This window comes from Phalacrocorax carbo, chromosome 2, assembly GCF_963921805.1.
Source record: "Phalacrocorax carbo chromosome 2, bPhaCar2.1, whole genome shotgun sequence".
Taxonomy (NCBI): domain Eukaryota; kingdom Metazoa; phylum Chordata; class Aves; order Suliformes; family Phalacrocoracidae; genus Phalacrocorax; species Phalacrocorax carbo.
In genome coordinates, this window is record NC_087514.1 from 166,958,773 (window position 1) to 166,979,833 (window position 21,061).

The 21,061-nt window shown below is 52.8% G+C and overlaps 1 protein-coding gene across 2 annotated transcripts in view; it reads right to left on the reverse strand.

Moving 5' to 3' along the window:
- SETD2 (SET domain containing 2, histone lysine methyltransferase) overlaps positions 1 to 21,061 on the reverse strand; it is a 72,985-nt gene that overhangs the window by 14,306 nt on the left and 37,618 nt on the right. For both annotated transcript variants that reach the window (XM_064445217.1, XM_064445216.1), the window contains 4 exons: positions 17,682 to 18,320; positions 5,693 to 5,741; positions 5,204 to 5,384; positions 316 to 991 (listed from right to left, as the gene is read on the reverse strand). In XM_064445217.1, coding sequence (XP_064301287.1) covers positions 316 to 991; positions 5,204 to 5,384; positions 5,693 to 5,741; positions 17,682 to 18,320 — 1,545 coding nt within the window. The remainder of the gene's footprint in view (positions 1 to 315; positions 992 to 5,203; positions 5,385 to 5,692; positions 5,742 to 17,681; positions 18,321 to 21,061) is intronic.

Here is a 21,061-nt window from a genome sequence, read left to right on the forward strand (position 1 = left end):
CCAGAAATACCCGTTCACCAGAATTAACAATCAAAAAAACAACATAACTGTTATAAACAGGTTAAAAAAACCCCTCTGTAAGCTCTAAGCCCCTGCTTGGCCCCCACAGCTATGACATATGGCGTCTGTACACGGAAAATACCCTGCCTAAATGTGCTTTTCTCAGCCTCTTGGTCGGGAAGTTGTACTGCAGCTTAATTTTGGAGCAAATTAGGATGCTCTAACATTAAGAACAGTGGCAAAGAGCGAGCAAATAAAGTGCACCCTTCATGTTGTGGGTGTTGCGTGCTACGCTGCGTCTGCACTGAAAATTACCTGTACAATCGGTGGGGTCGTCTGCGAGTAGGGGGACGTCACACCGTAAACGGTCTGACAGGTCTGTCCTTGGTAATATATGGCTGGTTGGGACTGGGCTGGCGAGTACTGCTGTTGTACAGCGACAGTCTGCTGGCTGGAATCCCAGACCCCGTAGCTCTGGCTCTGCACCGGTCCCGGCGCGGCCACGGGCAGGACGGCCACGTTGGGTTCTTGATGGACCACGGTGTCGCTTTGTGCTACATACTGCGGAGTTGTCACCTCCATCGTCGTTGCTACATGTTGGACTACTGGTACCGGCTGAGGAGTAGTTAGGGTTGGTTCCACCGTGTGCCCAACCAAAGTCTGCGGGTGCTCGTACGTCGCCGGCGAGCACATCGAATCCATGGTGGGCGTGGGCAGCAGCACCTTGCCAGCGTTGGGGTTGCTGGGGTCTACGTAGGCTTGCATGGGGTAGCCAGGTGGGTAGCCGATAAAGCTGTGGTGGGGCGTGCCGTAGCCCATGGAGTCGTAGGGCAGGGGGGATGTCATCCCCAGGTTTTGCAGTTGCTGTTGCTGTTTCTGGGCTTCCCGCTGGGCGACCTCCTGCTCAAACAGCTTCCTGCGCTCCTCCGTAGACAGCTTGTTGCGATCCTTAAGCCGGACTTTCTTCTTCGAAGACGCTGGTGTGTCATACCTGGGAGAGAAAGAAAAGGCTTTGTAAGACCTCAGAAACCCACAAGTCCAGGGCTCCAGCAGGAAAAGGGCCACCACTGACGGTGGCAGACCCAGGGGGACCCAAATGCCCAACAGCAGCATCAGTTCCTAAAAACATTTGCTCATTTTCCGCTGCTTGACCAACCATGGCAACTCAGAGGAGAAAGACCCACCGGTCCTCCTCATCCACGAGCAAGGAGCGAGGGTAGAGGATGAGCTACAGCCCACTGGATTTACTGACTTCAGTTGGGTGCTGAAGCTAAGGGAGAGGCAAAGATGCCACAGAAGTAGTCTGGGGGACCTGCTAGGCAGCAGCGAGACACCTGCAGAGGGGAGGCAACATCCCGTTCAATGTCTTCATTGATGATCTGGGTGAGGGGATCGAGGGCACCCTCAGTGAGTTTGCGGGTGACACCAAGCTGGGCGGGAGTGTCGATCTGCTGGAGGGCAGGGAGGCTCTGCAGAGGGACCTGCACAGGCTGGATCCATGGGCCGAGGCCGGTTGTGTGAGGTTTAACAAGGCCCAGGGCCGGGTCCTGCCCTCGGGTCACACCAACCCCAGGCAGCGCCCCAGGCCTGGGGCAGAGGGGCTGGGAAGTGCCCGGCGGAGAAGGCCCTGGGGGTGCTGGCTGACAGCCGGCTGGGCATGAGCCAGCAGTGCCCGGGTGGCCAAGGAGGCCACCAGCCCCCGGGCTTGTGTCAGCACTGGTGTGGCTAGCAGGGGCCGGGCAGGGATGGGGCCCCTGTGCTCGGCCCTGGGGAGGCCCCACCTCGAATGCTGGGCTCAGGTTTGGGCCCCTCGGGACAAGAAGGGCCTTGAGGGGCTGGAGCGTGTCCAGAGAAGGGCAGCGGGGCTGGGGCAGGGTCTGGAGCACAAGTGTGCTGGGGGGCGGCTGAGGGGGCTGGGGGGGTTTAGCCTGGAGAAGAGGGGGCTGAGGGGAGCCCTTCTCGCTCTCTGCAGCTGCCTGAGAGGGGCTGGAGTGAGGGGGGGGCTGGTCTCTGCTCCCAAGTCACCAGTGACGGGACGAGAGGGAACGGCCTCAGGCTGCGCCAGGGAAGGTTTAGGTTGGATATTAGGAAAAACTTCTTCACCAAAAGTGTTGTCAAACATTGGCACAGGCTGCCCAGAGAGGTGGTTGAGCCTCCATCCCTGGAGGTATTTAAAAGAAGGGTAGACGTGGTGCTTGAGGAGATGGTTTAGTGGTGGACTGGGCAGCGATAGCTTAGCGGTTGGACTCGATGATCTTAAGGGTCTTTTCCAACCTTAACGATTCTATGAATCGATGATCTCAGGGCCAACAGAGAACCAGAGGAGAGGGCAGAATAAGCAGGGCACCCCCCGAACAGGCTGGGTGCCCGGGCTGGAGACCCTCTGCCACGGTTTCCCAAAGGAGGACCAACAAAGAAGGGTTTGGGAAGTGGCTCTCCAAACAGAAGGCGCACCTCCACCCCCCGAAGACCAGCTCAGCAATGGGGAAAGCGCCCCGTCTGCCTGGTCTAAGGACCCCCGGCGCTGGCGGAGCTGCAGACACCGCGCGCTTGCAGACATGACAAAGAACAGGGGAATTACAAACAGCACGTTTCTGTTTAGAGTCATGCTATTTCCTAGACCACAGATTCAGCCTAAAAAAATAATAAAGTGTGGATGGATTTTTTTTTTTAATTCTTTTTTACGAATAAGAATTTTCAGCCCGAGAGGCAGAGCAGCTGGAGGGATTTTTCCAAGGAGTTAAAGGAGAAGAAGAAAAATAAAAAAGCCTGAAGGACTTTGATCAGACCTCAGCCATGGAAAATTTCAGATCAAAGGTGGATATTTTGAGAAGTTATGAGTGTGGTAAAACTGGGATTACAAGCAAAAATGCTTTGCAGCCCGAATATAATGGATTCTACAAAGCACCCAGTATATTCTCTCTATACTCACTTTATGTTCATGCGTTCCATTTGCATATCAAAAGCACATTGCTACCAACAGATACACTTAAGATGTTTCCTCGCATTCCCAGAGTAGCTGCGAGGATCTGTTAATGCGAACCTTATTGACGTGAAGAGTTCAATTTCGAAAATTAAAGCCTTTCCTGGCACTGCCTGGAGAGTTTACACGAGAGGCAGCTGGCGTGAAGGCACGGGCAGGGGAGAAACGAGGGTTTAGCATCGAGCAAGCCAGCGATGCTCTTGTATTTACTCTGCTCCTCTCTCCACCTATTTTATTATTTTATCGTATTAAATCCTCCATTTAACAAAGGGGGACGGCCAGAGCGGGGGGAGCACCCCCAGGGAAGGATGCCGGCACCCCGGCCCTTCTCCCAGCGAGCGCCGCGCACCGACAAGGACGCTGGCGCAGGAGGGAAGAGCCGGCGCAGGCGACTCCCTGCCTGCAGAAGAGTTTGTTCTATTTAAAATAACACACAAAACACGCTATCTATCCCATCCTTCTTCCTATCGCTTGACACACCGCCGTTACTCAGCTCCACTTTCACCCCCAGGCCTCAGTGATGTCTCCATCCCCCAAGTGGCTAATTACAGTATTACAGATTTACGTCTTAGTTTTTATCCAGATGTTTTAAACTTTCCCAGCAGAGCCCACTACGGGGACAAGTTTCCTCGTCTGGCTGACTCACCACCGATTGTTCCCTAATTACTAAGTGGCTTTAGATCCTACTTAAGAGGGACAACAGAAAACTGTCTTCTTTAAAGGAAATTCCTCAGTATTCTTACCGCCTTTAACATGCTCTCAAGTCTCCCTGAAATGCAAGACATGTAATATTTTCCTTCTCTTAATTAAGAAGCAACTTTCGACGGAGGAAAACGAGCATCTGGTACCAAGCAGCTGCCGACTCACGCGCTGCCTCGCACCAACCCTGCCGTCACCATCATCTCTATCGCTCCTCCGGCGCCGGGAGGGCTTGGCTGTGCCCGGCCGCACGCTCGCAGGGCGCGTGGGAATGACCCTGGGAGCCGGCGCAGGCCCGGGTGCTGTGAAAGCGACGCTCTGAGGCTATAGGAAAAGGAAAGGGCAGCTTCGGGTGGCTGCCGGGGTCATTGCACTGACCTGATTCTCACTTAAAATCTGGGAGAACGGCTCATAATTACAAGTATTTTCTCTTTCTGCTTGTTTCTTCAACTGGCCATCTCATCACGACAAAAGGCGTCTACGTTTCAGTTACTAGCCCTTAGCTTTACTCTCCGAAACATCCATCCCAGAAACCCCGGTCAGCAGAAGTATTTCACACGGAGGAGCACAACTCGTGCTACTGCAACACAAATTGGTTGCTTTTATTTTCTACTTCAGCTTCAGCCCCTGCGCACACTGTAATGTAAAGTATTTTATACTTTCACTGGAGCTTAGAGACTTCGCGCCTTGTTTCCCCAGCCAACCTGAGTTTAAAAATCCTTTTTTTTCTAAGACCTAAGTAAATCTGGAGTCCCCGCACTCCCTCGTATTCATCACTTGCAAAATGTACACAGGGTAGGTGGGAATCATCGGGCAACGGGGCGCCCACAAAAGAGAAACACAAAGTAAAACCACCGCAAGGTCTTTAGAACTGAAGAGGCGCCTTCTCAGCCAAGGCAGCGTGAGGCCGCCGTTCCCAGGGGCAGGCAGGAGGCACGGCACCAGCTCGGTGGGGTCACACCTACCTCGACCGCTTTCCTTGCGCTTAATGCTCTTTGGGGGGTGTTCACTTGGTCAAGAAGTTGTTTTGCGTTAGAAATCCCATTTGGCTTGGGGGGTGCTAGCTCTTGGGCAGGCTTGCTCTAAGTTTAGGTTTAGACTAATCCCCAGGTGCCCTGGGGGGAGGTGGAATAGACAAAGGGAACGGGTTTTGAAGGACTCAGAAGACCTCTTTGCACCGAGAGGTCTGCGCAAGAGCTGGATATACCTTCCCTCATGACCCATCTAATTCTCAAAACGTGCCTGAAGGCGAAGGTGTACGTTATCTGAAGATGAAGGTGTTGGTTATCCAAGAGGAGAAGCCACCTAACACCAAGGAGCCACCCAGCTCTGGCCAGGGAATGCATCTCGCCATGCACACGGGCTTCCTCCAGGAGAAAATGTCCTTCCCTTCCCCGGGTGTTTTCAAAGTCCACCAGGACTGTTTTTCCCAGCATTTTCTCCCAGGACTACCGCAGACCTGACGCTCCCAGCCCAGCGGTCAGATCCTCAGCCCAGCCACCACTGCTGCAGACAACTTGCCTGTCCTCCGGCCTCTTCGTTCCTCGCTCGTACGCCGAGGACGGAGGGGACAACGAGTCTCTCCGTCTCTTCTTCTCTTTGCTCTGGCTCTGCCTCTCGGGATCCCGCTCTCTGCTCAGGATGGGGTTCTTTGGAGTAGGAGTCTGGTCCCTGTGGCCGGCTGTCTCTCTCCCGCGGTCGGCTGTTGGGGAAAACGGGTACAAGAGTGAGAATTTTTATAATTCAGTGTATTTCTGGCTCTCCCCTCCTGCACCTCCTGTAGCTTCCGTCAGTCAACAGAGTCTCCATCCAAACAGGTTCTCAGTTGCCCCGTTATCGGCCTCAGGGCTACATTCCCCGTCTCCCACTGCTTAGATTATCTACAGGAGCTGTTTTCAAGGAGTAGGAACGCCGAGCTATGAAGGCAGAACATCTCTTGGCATCCCAGACTGGGGAAATCAAGTGGTTTCATAGGAGCATGGCGATACACGGGGAAACGGGAGCACGTACCGCTGTTCTCTTTCTCTGCTTGACTCTTCTTCGGGATCCGGTACACCTCCTGCAAAGCAAGCCACAAGCAGGGTCAGAGTTTCAGCTGCTCGCAAGAACAACCCCGATATCTCCGGGGCTGCAAGAATCGTAACGCGGCGCTAATAATGTAACGATTCAATCATAATTTTAAAACGAACAAAAAAAAACCACCCCCGTGTCTCTTGAAGCAAAGTTCTGGTTTTAGGCAAATTATTGTGGTGCTTTCTATATATTTCCTCTGATCAGCATTTCACGTTTCGGGAGTTTAGGTGGCTTTTTGGGCCAAGTTCTACAGGCCGTGGTGCAGGATCTAAGCTGGTCATCCCACCCACGTGCCACGAGCACCTGAACTTGCAGCTCTGCTGGAATAGCAAAAAAATAATGATTTTTGCAATTAAACAAGCCACCCTCCGGGTGCAAAAATTGTGCTTTCCTACCTCTTATTTTCTCAGCCCTGGTGTTCCCACAGTGACCAGCACTGATCCCAGCTGAGTCTTGGTTTGTCGGGGTGTCTAAGGCCACCGATCCCTGAACACGGGCATCTGACCTGTCCTCTAACGACACCGTGGTGACGCCCACCAGCGCCTGAAGACCTCCCATTGTCCCCATCCTGCTCTTCAAGGCAGTTTTAGGGAGCCCTGGGAGGAGCAGGGAGTTGGACTTGATGGTCCTTACGGGTGCCTTCTAACCTGAGATATCCTGTGATGCTATGACAGCCACAGTTTCACCATGCTGGAGATATAGAGACCGCGCTGGTAGCCATCGTCTGCTCACCCTTCTCGTGGGCTCCCACGGACCATCCCTCCGCTTCTCCCAGCACCCACCAGCCTCATCGGGGACAGGGTCCACCACGTTCCCTGTGATGTTCCCCAGATCTGACACTTGACATCGGAGCGCCCCAAGGGAAATGAGCAGGACACCATCTCCCAGGGCCGAGTACAGCCCTTTGAGCAAGCACCTACTGAAGGCTGCTGAGATCAGCTACCAACACCCACCACCCCTTCTCCTACGGCAGCCAGCTCCGCACGGGACAGACACGGGGCTGTTGGAGCGGGGCCAGAGGGGGCACAGAAATGCTCCGGGGGCTGGGGCCCCTCTGCTGCGAGGCCGGGCTGGGAGAGCTGGGGTTGTTCAGCCTGGGGGAGAGAAGCTGCGGGGAGACCTTATTGCGGCCTCCCAGTGCTTAACGGGGGGCTGTAGGAAGGGCGGGGGCGACCTCTTTAGCAAGGCCTGTTGTGACAGGCCAAGGGGTGATGGTTTTAAACTAAAAGAGGGTAGATTTACACTGGATATAAGGAAGAAATTCTTTACTCTGAGGGCGTTGAAACCCCGGCCCAGGTTGCCCAGAGAGGTGGGAGATGCCCCATCCCTGCAAATATTTAAGGCCAGGCTGGACGGGGCTCTGAGCACCTGATCTAGTGGGAGATGTCCCTGCTCACTGCAGGGGGTTGGACTGGATGGCCTTGGAAGGTCCCTTCCCACCCAAACCATCCTGTGATTCTGTGATTCTTTTTTATATCAGCCGCATCACTTGGCTGAGCAACAGGCACAGGGACAGCCCTTGGAAGAAGTGTCACGTCCCAGATAACCTGCAAGTACCAAAGAAACTCCCTTTTCCCATGCATTAAGCAGCTCCCCTGCACTCAGCAGCTTTTCATAACCCTATTTCGGCTAAGAAAAATATATTTATATTTTATAGATATAAAAGAAATATATTAGCCCTATGTTTCAGGGTAAGAAAATATATTTTCCTATAGTAAAACAAATGAAACTGCAAGAAATCCTGTTGTGGTCTGTTCACAAGATGCAACCACTTCAAAAGTGCCACTGAAGGTTAAAAAAGAAGCAATTTTGGCCAAGTTTCTCATTTTTAAAAATATTTTTCCTTCTCTGTGGAGCCTGAGCACAATGCAGAAAACACATACAGTTTGAAGCATCTGCGAATACGCTACCGCGTGTGCCGTGACCTCTTCCAGTGACGAGAGGCATGAGGAGTCTGCAAATGCGCCCTTTTCTAATGGTTCTTATTTATTTACATGTTTGCTACGGACCAGAAGAGGCAGAAGCAGGAAAACCAGACCAGGAGACTCCAGAGCAGAGAGGCGGGATGCAGAAGCATTACTAGTGCTCCCCCTTCCCAACCCCTCTCCTTCGGGAACCCAGCCAAGCTGCCTGTGTCCATCCAGCTCAACCCAAGCCATGCCAACTGGAGAACCCCCCCGACCATGGGGCAGCAGGTCCATGGGGACCAGGGCAGGGAGGAGGACCTGCAGCGGGGTTGAGACCGCAGCCACCACCTTAATGCCAGGTGGGCACCAAGGACTCAAAGCAAAGCAGGTTATAGAATCACAGAATCATGTAGATAGGAAAAGACCTCTGGGATCATCAAGTCCAACCCCAACCCAACACCCCCAGGTCTCCTAAACCACGTCCCCAAGTGCCGTCTGCACGGTGTTTGAACCCCCCCAGGGACGGTGACTCCCCCACCTCTCTGGGCAGCCTGTGCCAACCCCTGACCCCTCTGGCAGGGAAGGCATTTCCCTCACACCCAACCCAAACCTCCCCTGGCGCAGCCTGAGGCCGTTCCCTCTCGTCCCGTCCCTGGTGACTTGGGAGCAGAGACCAGCCCCCCCTCACTCCAGCCCCTCTCAGGCAGCTGCAGAGAGCGAGAAGGGCTCCCCTCAGCCCCCCCTTCTCCAGGCTAAACCCCCCCAGCCCCCCCAGCCACCCCCCAGCACACTTGTGCTCCAGACCCTGCCCCAGCCCCGCTGCCCTTCTCTGGACATGCTCCAGCCCCTCAAGGCCCTTCTTGTCCCGAGGGGCCCAAACCTGAGCCCAGCACTCGAGGTGGGGCCTCCCCAGGGCCGAGCACAGGGGCCCCATCCCTGCCCGGCCCCTGCTGGCCACCCCAGTGCTGACACAAGCCCGGGGGCTGGTGGCCTCCTTGGCCACCCGGGCACTGCTGGCTCGTGCCCAGCCGACACACCAAACACACCTCCGCATCTCCAAGACGTCCAAGCCCAGCCCTCGCTGTGCCACCAGGCTCCTGTCTGATCTGGGTCCCCTTCACGCCCCATCCCACGGCGGCACCGAGGGAACTCCCCGTCAAACACACTCAGGCTGTTACTCATCGCTTGTAGCCATTCTGACCTCCTGACACCCCAACGCTGGCGCAACTCCTGGTACTAAGCCATGTATGCCACACAAACCCATGTTTCTTCTGTCCATATTTCAAGGCACGTCACGGTTCAGAAGCCTGAGCAGCACGCAGCTTAGCTCTACGCCTACTGGCAGAGTAAAATGGGGCAGTTTTCTGCTGACCTGCAGGGCTTATATTGCACAGCTGCTTTTTTAACTAAGCTTTGTTTGCCTTGCGAAGGTCTTTAGGGCATCCTCCGATCGCCTCCTTTAATTATCCTGTCTGATCTTTAAGCGTATGGCATTAAACCCTGCCCTACGTTTATTTTCCATCATTCTTATTTGCAGTAACGACCTCTCAGCTGCACCCACGCGGCCCCTTGCCCACACCACCATCCCCCAAGATTTCTGCCCACGCTGGCTCGATCCCCACACGGCACCGACTCGTCACCTGGACCGGCCTCCCGGGCAAAAGCAGGACCTCAGCCCAGGACAACTCGGGGTTGCAGTCACCGCTGAAGGAAAGGTGCTGCTTTGCAAGGGGAAATGACAAGAGGTGTTTTAGAACTTCTGATTATTTATTGCTTTTCTGGCCCACGGGCAGCCCTGGGGTTACGCCACTTGCTCCGTGCCTTGTTGGCACCTCCAGGCAGAGACGGCACCGCGGGGAGCAAGGGGCGAGCAGGAGCCTCGAAGAAAGCAAGCGCAGGAACGCGCGCCTTGCTCATGCATTTTGCTCAGGCGACACGTAATTCTTTGCAACTTCAACTTATTTGAGCCACAAACCACTTCTCAGATATCTACAGACAGCACGCTGCGCGTTGCTGGAGCCCAAAACCCACGGGAGCAGGAATAACTCATCAATACCGTCCCATTACCTTAACAAAACGGGACGGGGGTTTGGGAATGAAGCTTTAAACTTCCCCAGGGTCCCGGTCTTGCAACTGCTGGGACTGGGACGGGGTTTAGCGCCGCATCCTTGCCGAACGTCACGGGGTCAGGCAGCAGCGATTCTTCCCATGCCGCGTTAAACAGCCGTGTATCGCTACAGATTACGAAATGGGTTTTATCAGTGCCACCGTGTTTTCGGTTGTATTTTTAATTTAAATACTCTGACGCTCAAAGTGTAAATGTCACCTTATCATATTAGTGGTGACAATGATCCTACAGCACATATAGAGGTGTTTTACAGCATTAATGACCACCCAAACTCTGGTAGCTTGGGAAAAAAACTTGTTTTCTTTTCATTCCAGCTTGTAGCAAGCCCTTGCCCTGTTCCCTTCCTGAAGCAAGACAGTGGTTCACAAGAACGCCCGGTTATTTGAAGCGGAATGTGATGAACCAGCTCTTTTCTGGCCGAATACGATCGGTGTGGTCAGGTGAAAGAAAATAACACCAAAGAAACCAAATCAGAGGAGAAAATCCGGGGTATCCCTGAGGGTGGCTGCAGCTGCAACCCCCCAAAAAAGACAATTAATTCATGAAAAAGATACTCAGCGCGATACAAAGAAGCTGTTCTGGTGGAGGGCGCTGAGCTCCCGGCCTCGCCAGGGCAGGATTTGTGCCTTCCCACGACAGCAGGCAGAGCAAAGCCAACACCTCAGCGAAGCCGCCTCCCCAGGTCCCCACCCCACGACCATCACAGCCTCCGAACGGGGGACCTTCCCTAAAGCTCTAAAATATCCTTTAATTTAGGGCACGGAGGAGGCAGAGGGGAGAAAAAGGTGCATAAAACTGTCACTGGAGGAGCGAAGGTTGCTCCTAGTTGCGTATTTAAAGCTTCCCTACGCTCAGAAATACAGAGCTTTAGCTCGACTTCACTCTCAACCTTATATTAATGTTCATTTTCTAAATAAAACCCCACTTGATTTTTTTTTTTTTTAAAGCTGGCTGGAAATTAATTGACCGCCGCCTCCGCCGGGCTGCCCCAGACTGCATCACCCGTTAGCGATGCGTCCACCTCCAGCACTGGATTTAACGAGCGCGCCCAGGTTTGAGAATCACGCTTTTATTGTGTTAGGAAAAAAAACCCCCCCATGTGCCCCGTGGGCTAAGAAAATGTATTTTCCTTCGGTGAAATAAATGAAAGTGTAAGAATCCCTTGTTGTGATCTGTTCACGAGACAAAACCACTTCAAAAGTGCTGCTGACGGTTGGAGAAACGTGATTTTGGCCAGGATTTTTATTTTTTCAAGTACCTATCTTGCTTTTCTGCGGCGCCTGGACACAACGTAGCAAACACGTGCGGTTTGAAGTGTCTGCAAATCCTCTCCCACACGCCGTGATGAGGGGCATTAAGAGTCTGTAAATACGCCCTTTTAAAATTGTTAGTTATTTACACGCTCAAAAGACCCCAAATCCAGCCTGTTTCTAACTAAATGCAAAGACACAAGGCAGCAGCTCACCCTCTGGGGTGGGAGGGACGCAGAAGGAGCCGGCTGGGATAATAAAGCCCATATAACGCTATTCACTCGCCGTCCAGCGGCAGGGATCATTTTGCCTCTTACTGCCTCGTGCGGGAAGGAGCACCACGAGGCAGGCACGTGGAAGGAACACCACGAGGGCAGCTTCTGCAGGCCCCAAAGCACCCACCAGCAACAGGTTTTCTCTATTTATTCTCTTTCTCCTGATTCACCCCCCAAAAAAAGCTCCTTCTCAGACACACCACAGAGCAGCACGGTCCAAAAACCACCCCACGTCTGGCCCGAGCGGCGTTTCCAGCCGCAGGAAAGAAGGTGTGATGAGGAGCCACCAAGCCACGGGATGACGGATGAACCAGCCAGGACAGCTGAAGGACAACGCAGCAGGCAAGCAGAGGGACGTCCTAAGCTAGACCAGCCTCCCCAGCTCCCATCTGTCCCATTAAATAGCAGGGCGTGCAACGGGAAGCTACTGGAAAAAAGGGTCAATGGGAACAGGAGGCGGCCAGGGGCCACCTGGAGTAAGCGGACGTGGCAAACAAGGCACTGCCTCCTCCTGCTACCGTTGATTTAGGTTCTCCATGACATCAAAAGCACAGCTGCTAAAGCTAAGGAATACAGCCATTTCAGCTCAATGGAAATAATTCAGACTAAGCTTCGAGGTCAAAGATGGTTGAATGTGGAAGGGGCAAGAAAACATCGTCTTTGGAGAGGCTCGGCTGGGACCACAGCAACAGGAGGGCCCTGGAGGGGGAAAATGGGTGAACCCATGGCAGGATCCATCCCATCAAATCGGGCTGCCCTGACAAAGGTCCAAGTGGCTCAAAATACAAGATAATTAAGAATGGGGGAAATGAGCTACGTCTTGCTGGGGAGCAGCTATGGATCTACCCAACGGGCTGCAGAGCCGCCGACATCGGTCTGGTGAAGGTGGAGGCAGCTCAGCCTTTGAACAAGCAACAAACAGAGGAAGATGTCAAAACTTCTACATGAAAACCAGATGGTGGTCAAAACAGAGGCGAGCCAGGGGGAACTCCGAAGAAAAGCCTATTTTATTTTTGGAAACGGAAGCTGCTGGCTTTGAGCGTGCATAACCGCTAAATCAATGCAACCGCCGCTAACGGAGTCCAAATGGCTCTCAACCTTCCAGAACAATTTTTTAATGAGCTGCTCAGAAAATTAAACACAGAAAGAAAAGTGATACAAGTCTGTTACAAACAAAAGAAAAGAGAAAAAGAGGGAAAAAAAAAAAAACCACAAGAAAAACCACCCCAGGACTGAGACTGTCCGGCTGCAGACACAAACCATCCTTGGCCTGGGAGAGGCAAGAGAGCCGCAGAGCGGTCTCAAGGCTTGAAGGATGCAGCAGTAGGAAGAGCGCGCTTAACGAAACTCTCCAGAAATCTGTCCCTTAGCTGCCAATTATTTCTGATTTAATGGGACTAAACTGGAGAAGACCGATGGACACCAGCGACGGGTATAAGGAAACGACAGCGCAGCTGGGTAGAGGTTTGCCTTGCGTTAATGCCAACGCAAGCGCAAAACGGGGGACCGCTCTTCTACGCTGACCTGTGCCAACCCAGCCGCGTGCCCGCGCTTCAAAACCCCTGCCGCCCAACCAGGGACCCGGCGCCTTTCTCCTGGGGCCGAGGGGATGCGTCCCGCGCCTGGACATAGAGCTGGAAAGCCACCTGCAGCCCTCCAGAGCTCGCGGCATTTGGCCGGGCTTCCGCGCTCGAAGCCAAGACAACCTGCAGACTGCGTTGTCTCGCCCAACTCGGCTCTGGAGCACCCTGAATTTGTGTGTCCTTGTGTTAAAGAAACACCACGCAATCAAATCCGTCCCCTGCCAGGCTGGGTACCCAATGCTCAACCAGCCAGGGCTGGATCTCCTCTTCCTTGCTTTCCTCTCTCCTGGGACGCTCCTTTCCTCTCTTCCCTCTGCAGCTCCCCATCCCCTCCACACCAGCATGAAGCTCCGGCACGATCCCAACGGATGGAGGAGAGCAAGAGAAAGGACTAATGCCACGGCACCCCTGCTTGAAGGCCAAAAAACCCCACCACAAACAACAGCCTGGCCGCTCACCAGTGCCTATTGTTCTCACAAACTCTTTCTTGCTCTAAGTTGTAATAAATTATAAGCCTCCTCATTAAAGCGTGCAATGTGCGTGCCGGAACGAGAGCCAGTCGCTCCGGGAAGGCTTGTCTGGGAACAGGAGAGGCAAGAGCAGCTTCACAGGGCCGTCCTGTCAAGATGTATCAGATGGGATTTGGAAAGACTATCTCAGGGGAAGACAAAAGCTCAGTTTGCCCGGGTCACCAGCTCTGCCATCCCTGTTCAGGCTGATAATTAAGCTCAGGGAATGGGTGTTTTCATTGCAAAAGAGAAAGCCTACCTTGGCCGAAGTTGGGGTAACACCTGAACCTTGAACTCCGAGTCACTGCTAAATACTTGTGAGGCCAGAAGTGTCCAATTAAAACCTTTTAAACCCAAGACACTTGGCTCTTTCAAAAGGTTTTTCTTAAAAAAAAAAAAGATCTCCAACTCATAAGGGCAAGATCCTCACAGCTACAACTCCTACCTGCCCCCTCCAAGAGGGTGAGAGCATCATCTGCCCACCCAGGGGTGGAGGAAGATGCCAAAAGCTCGGTCCCACCTGCAGCAGAGCAGCACCCAAACCCCGCTAGCGCGGTGGGACGTTCTGCAGCAGCCAGCACGGCATCAGTCAGTGGGCAGAGCGCACGGGATCACTACGGGACGCATTTTAGACGTGTAACAGGTCACCACAAGAAGCCTACGGCTTGGGTAGCGGAGCTGCAGGACCTCAAGGCGTGGTGTAAACGGCGAGGGAACCCCAACAGCCAGACCACCCTGAAACACCAACGCTATTAAAGGGCATCCTACGCTTGAAGCCAAACGCACTCTCCTGCCCCTCAGCCTTAGCTACTGAAACGTTAGCCATCAAAAGGACGGTGCGAAAAGCTTGCCACGCTTAGAGGTGCTGACCCTGCTTGCTCCTCTTATGCCAAGGGGTTTGTTTGTACTGGGTTTGTTGGCCATCACGTCGCGTGTCACCTCCATCGTGGGTTTGGCTGTACGGATCAGTCCACAGAACCTTACCTGAGGGCAATCCTCCGGCTGGAGCGGCCTAAGACGCCTGGAAGAACCACGTTGAACCACCACCTGCACCCTGCTGGGTGCCCACCAACCAGCCTTTGCCACCCGGAGTGAGTTTTCAGCATGGGGAAAGGTACGCACCGCTTCCTCGGAGAGCGGGAACGGCGCGCACGAGCCCAGGCTGAAAACTTACCCCGCTGGGGAGTGTGAGTGTGTGTTGCGATGGGTGTGTAGCAGTGGCCAGCACTCCTCGTGGGTTAAGGAGTCGGAGTGTACGAGCCCTGTAAGCCGAGGACTTACAAGTCCTGTGTATAGAGGTATAGAAAAAGATAGCTCACTTAATCCTTTCATGCCAGGAGTTGGGATTTTCCCGGAGCGACGTCCATTGCCGGCAATGGACGCACCAAAATAACGTCGGCATCAATGAGTTAACCACCTCTGTCCTCTTTTCACCTATTATATTGCTCATGCATCATCCAGCTTCCCAACCATCTTCCCGTTTCTTCACCGTATGCACGCTATGTCCTCTCCCTTCTTCAGCACGGAGTTGAAAATGGAGTTGTGAAAAGGAGACACATGGTCAGCTCCTTGCTGCCCTGAGAAGCTAGATGGAAATGGTTGAAATTACAAGGGGGTCATCAGCAAGACTGGAGAGGACACAGCTTAAGTTACGAGGTTTCAGACCCTCCCGCCCCCCCATCCAATGCCAGTTATTGCAGATGTTCTGCCGCTCCACGCAAAACCAGCTTTTAAAAAGCTTGGAAGTGCTGGAAAAGGCGCCTTGGCTCCCTTTGCCACCGGGGCGACCGGGTTTTCCAAGGTGACTCTCCGTCCCCCTTCCGCCTAAAGCATTGCCCTGCCAGCTTAGTCTTTTAGACATCGGCCACCTCCGGGCTGGGCCATGGTGGCACCTGGCATCTTAACGGGTGAGAGTCGGACAGAAGCAGTTAACTCTTAGTGCCACGATTAAATCCAGGACCGAATGCATCCCCAAGTCACAGCTCCCCCCCCCACGAATGCTTTACAGAAGAAAAATGAGTTTTCACAGCCCCACGGCACAATTCTGCTCTTTTGGGTTGGATTTGCTGGAATTACTACAAAGCCAGGGCTTGGGAGAAGCACCCCCATCCCTACGACCAGAAACGCGCGCTGCACCAGGCTGTTCGCATCCTTCCAACCACCCAAAGTTAATTAATTAAGTACACAGAGAGGATGCGAATCCACATCTTAAATAGCAACTGTGACGGATCGTGACTCCACAGCCTGACCACGGGCTTCTGCAGAGGTCTCTACACACCCAAGGCTGAGCTCCTCCGAGCGCAAAAGAAAACACAAGCCTTGGTGATCAAATGACACTGTCAGATCAAATCTGGTCTCAAACCAACGTTTCGGAGGGTCACTCGTTTTGTGCAACTTCACGCTTTTCCGTAAGAGTTTGTCAACATTTTTTTCTGGTGGTGTCTCAAGTTTAAACACCGCGGCACGTGATTCTGGAAGCGGACACATCTGCTTGCAAACAGAGAGCTGAGCCTGGGTAATCTGAAGCAAGTCTAAGTCCAAGGCAGTATAGGGCTAAGACTTGGCTTAGCTTTCAGTTTCAACAATCCCAGGTATTAGCAATGGATGGAAAAGGACTGTGTTTCAATTTAACCATAATATTCAACCTGACAGTGTCACTTCAATAAAGAAAATCACGAGGCCCACACACATTTTAAGCGTCTGCAAATTAATATGTAGTAAACGACCGGATCCACTTGGTAAAGAGGGGAGGGAAGGTAAAAAAAAGAAACACAACCTAACTTCTCTACAGATACGTGGTTTAGTCGTTTGTAAAGTCTCACCTCTTCCCCCACTAAGAATTATGGCATAAATGATTATGCTCAAATTCTGCAAATGTTCAAGAGTACCTGATCCTTCGGAAAAATTCAGAGATTGAGGTCAGATTTCTCTTAAGTCTTACGTAAATCTCTAGATACGTTTTATAAATGCTAATGTTTGTATCTCCGGTCGCTGAACGGTGCAAGCAGAGGTTCAGGCACTCAGAGCTTGCTGTGGTCTCCCCCGCCTGTGGAACACCCATTATTTCTATTAGCCTCTTCTAGATCGTTACTCATTATCAAACTCAATGGGTAAATCCACTCTTTAGCTCTATGATGCATCATAAAACATGAATTTGCTTGAAGACTACTTCCAATAATTAAAACTGGGCAGATGCTTGGTTAAGAGGAGGGCAGAAGACCCTCCACGACCTTTCCCACCAAGCCCACACCATGCCAGAAGCACGGCAGTGCCTTCGATTCCTTTGCTGGATCCTTAGCAAATGCTGAGGCTTAAAGGCTCCCACCCCTCTTGCTCTCAAATATAATATAAAGGAATATAATATAAGGAATATCATCCTACAGGAGCACCACATGGGCGAGGAGTTTCCAAAGACCTCAAGAAACATCATCCTGTGTCCCATCACAACAAAAGCTGTCGGCTGAAGATGGAGCAGCCAAGTCGGCCACCCACGCTGCGTGGGGATGGGGGCCTGCTTCTAGAGGAGCGAAAGCAGCCTGCAGCCACCCAGCCCTTCTCTTAAAGAGGCTATCTGCTTGTGGAAGACCTTGAGGGGACTGAAACCCTGAGCAGCTGCATACTCTAGCAGTCTTTAAAGGCTCAAATAACACCCGCAAATCTGAGCATTTACCTGATCTAAACACCGACTGCGAACACCCAGAGGTTAACCCAGCACTACTGCTATCGAGAGAACGCAATATGGCCAACAGACCGGCCTCTGGAGGCTCTATACGTTGCAGATGAAAAGCAGAACCGCTGACGATATGGCGATAACTGAATTTAGGACTAGACCATCCCTCAATTTGTTTCCATGTTGACGGATACTGGGCCACTTCAACCAAAAACGCTTGCGGCGCTGTCGCTGGCCTCCTTATCTGATCGGTTGAGAGGGGAATGTCAATCCCTTAGAGCTGCCCCCGTCCCTGAACAGCCTAAAGAAATAACTGGGTGACTAAGGTGTCTTTGTGGTGCCCAAACTGAATTATCGGCTGTTTTCAGCATTCAACGCACTGACACCTGGAAACCTACTGTAAGTCACGGAGAGGGCGGTTTGCAACGGAAGGGTATATATAGAAAGCACCTGGAGAAGCCCTTTTGTGTAGAAAAGGCTTTCTCAGTTGTCAAACGTTCACCAACAGGACAATAACTCAGCCCATTTGTACTGAACCGCAAACAACTCTGCATTTTCCTTCGGAAGAGCAGAGGTGGTGTAGCTGCAGGTAGGTGCCTCTTACCTTGAGCTCCTTCCAGCTGTCGAGCAGCCTGGTAGCCAAATCGCTCACATCCACTATTTTGTCTGTTTGCTCCTGGCTCCTCTCACTCTCAACGTCGGATACGCCTTCCTCTTCATCTTGAGACGGCGTTTCCATCGTAATGGGCTCTTCCAGCTTCGCACCGTTGCTCTCTTTGACCTCTGCTTCAGGCTCAGCCTCCAGCTCCGCAGCCTGGGCTTTGCTGCTCTCCACCGCCGCATCAACGGCAGCTTTGATCTCCTGCTGCTGCGGCTCCTCCGACACCTCCATCGGGGCACCCTCCAGCTGGTCCAGGTCCTCTTTGCCCTCCTTCCCTTCCAGCTCGCTGGTTGTATCCGAGATGGCACTGTCCATGCTGTTCTCACTTATGATTTTCAGCCTTCGAAACACCAGCTTCTTCGGGGTGTCCGTGTCACCTTCCGCGCTCTGCTTGGTGGAAAGATCCGGCGTGTTGAGTGGCGTGTGAGCCCGCGAGGTGTTCTCGCTCGAGTAGCCATCCCCTTCGCTGAGCTGTGGGACGGCAGTCTTGGTCTGAGCCCAGCGCTGAATAACGGGAAGCACTTTGCTCTCCTCCAGCATGTTCTTGGTAGGTATAGGCAGGAGCTCTAGCGTCTTCATAATCTAATCGCAAAGACAAAAATCGCATTGTTAGAGCCGTTAGAATTTCAAGCTGTCTCCAACCTGGAATGATTTCCTTTTCTCAGCAAGGGGTAACTCTGAAATACCAACGCGACGGTGACAGGTCACGGGTCGGGGGTAGCGGCGTCCCTGCTCAAGGGTGAACTGCAGCGGTGAACCTCTGCTGAGAGCAAACAAACTGTGAGTGGGTGGAAAACAGTGAGCAGGAGCATTTAGCAATTAAGCTAATTTAGCAATTACTTGCAGTTAAACTGAGTTCAAAGAGCTCAGGCGCTGACGGCTGGCCATACCCATTCCTAGGACAATCCATACAATACAGCAGGTGGACACGCCACATGAAAGAAAACCTGATCAGGAACATACAGATATATCAGCAGTCAAAACAGAAGAGGTTGACCCAAAAAAGTTTGCAAACTAATACCGGGAAAGCTTTTTCCTCGCTTGACAGAGGTGCCCTGTGCTGCAGCAGAAGCTGGAGCGTCACCAGCGTCAGCGGGAGGGCGACAGTCCGCTGCTTGGGGAGCTAAACCTTATGGACAAAGAGATACAGACAACCGGGGATCCTCCTCCGGTCCTCCAACCACGAGACAAGGCGAGCATCTGATACTGGTGGCACTTCCAGCTGCTTTAATCTCGCCAGAATACAAGGCTGCCGCTAGCACCTGCGCCCCCAGTACCACAACACGCTGCCAGCGCCCAACGAGGCAGTCCCAGGAACCGGTGTCCTGCTTTAGACACCGGGAAACACCCGGAGGTACCAGGTGATGAAGCCAACACAGTGTCAGAGACCACAGCACAGCTCGTGCTGTAGTGCTTTCCCCTAGAGAGCAGCCAAAAAGCCTGGCCTCAACTGGGTCGAGTCCAAAGCCCGAGATGAGAAACAAGTTATTGAAAAGGTCTTCAAAACCCTTTTTCAAAACCCGTCAGTGGGAACAGGGGTCACGGGCACAGAAGGAAGCACCAGATGTTAAATGAGCACAACCTTGCCGGGATCCAGCAAGCGACTTCAACTTCTCTCCCAAGACCAGACCCCAAATCCCCGTTTTTGAAGCAAGAGTGAGGCAGCCCTTCTACAGGACTTTTCAGCTTGTTCATTTTCAAAACCAGAAGTGCACAGAAGATTGTTTTATGGCATTACGCTAATTTATGCCATGGGCACCTGACGGCCAGAAGACCACCACTTCTCTTAAAACAACGATGGTTTTAAAGCAAAGGGGGGTAAAAAAGCAAAGGGTGATCTGGCCCCTACCCCAACCCCCACTTGCAACTCAGTGAATTATTATGTGGATTTTAAGCAAAAATACCCCATCCACAAAACCCCATCAAAGCTGACAGCATATTGTGACGAGATGCATCGAGAGCGGCGATGAAGCCACCACTCATCGAAGGTGAGGCTCGATGCTCATGGATCGATTCAGTTTCCCTCTTAAAGCTTGCGGGGAGCAGCTCGGCGTTTGAAATCGGCGAGGTTGAATGCCTGAATCTATTCCAGGAGAAAGCCAGAGTCTAACCCGACCACTGACTTCTCCAAAGCTCGAGGTGAGAGGCGAGTTGGAGGCGAGCTGCCCAGCAGCTCTGCAATGCCATGGCACCTGTACGTCAGGGAGCAAGGAAGGTAGGCACTACGTGTACAAAAATCCAGACTTGAGACTCCCTCGGAGCAACGGCTTCAACACATAAAAGCGGGATGGATCCTACCTACCCCAAAGAAGAAAATACTGCAGTGCCTAAGGGGAATAGCTCAGCTCCCTCCTCAGAGCAGTCACCGCAACAGATTAACTCGCTCCCTGTTTGTTTAGTCTCAAAAGATCTCTTTGTAGCCCCGTGAGGAGCGCCTCGCCATACAGCAACACGGGGAGACGCACTGCGGCGAGAGGGACGTTGGCTCAGCAGCGGCCAAGCGCTTCTGCTTTGGCTGTTAGTACTGAAAAGCCGCGTCCCATCAGCGGGGGAGGAAACTTAAGGCACCCGCTGAATTCGCACCTTGTGCACAACGTACGCGACCCATCAGCAACAACACGCTCTGCGCAGGACAAGGCTGATGAAGTATGGGTCTGCCCAACCCCAGCAAGTCAAGCTTAATGCCAGAGACCCCCTAACCCAACAGCACTGAGGCTTTCCAGGTATTTACAGCCAAAACCTTGCCTAAAGGAGGACGGATGAGGACTGGGCAGTGGAAAGGGTGGCCTTCCCATGGGACACGCTGCAGAGCAGACAGATCCGCTGTCCCTCCACCACCAGTGACACAGGTGCTTCAAAAGAAGCGCAGAAGCCATCTTATTAGGCCTGATATTGAGCTGGGCTCAGAAAACCTTCACCTACTGTTATCCCACCCCAAGGGCTGAAGGCTCACAAAAGCACACAGAGGCAGCTCTTCACCTTCTGACACCAACAGCACCCGTTTCTCAGAGGGAACACGTGGACCCATCGTGTTCAAGAGGAGAAAGGCACCAGTACGACACGACTCATTCAGAAGCGCTAAGTAGCGGCTCGGAGAAACACCGCGCCGAGCTAAGGAAGCAGGGTTGGGCAGGACTGCCACCGCTTCTTCAAAACAAAGGAGAAGTCAACAGAAGAGGTGCCCTGAGCTCTGGGGCTCACGTGGCTTCTGCTGTGCTCGGGGTCGAGGACTGTGTGCGCCCCTCCGAACTGCACAGCAACCTTCCTGTAGAAGCGTCTTTAATAAAGGAACTTCCAGATGTCCTTCGGCATGCAACGCTGAA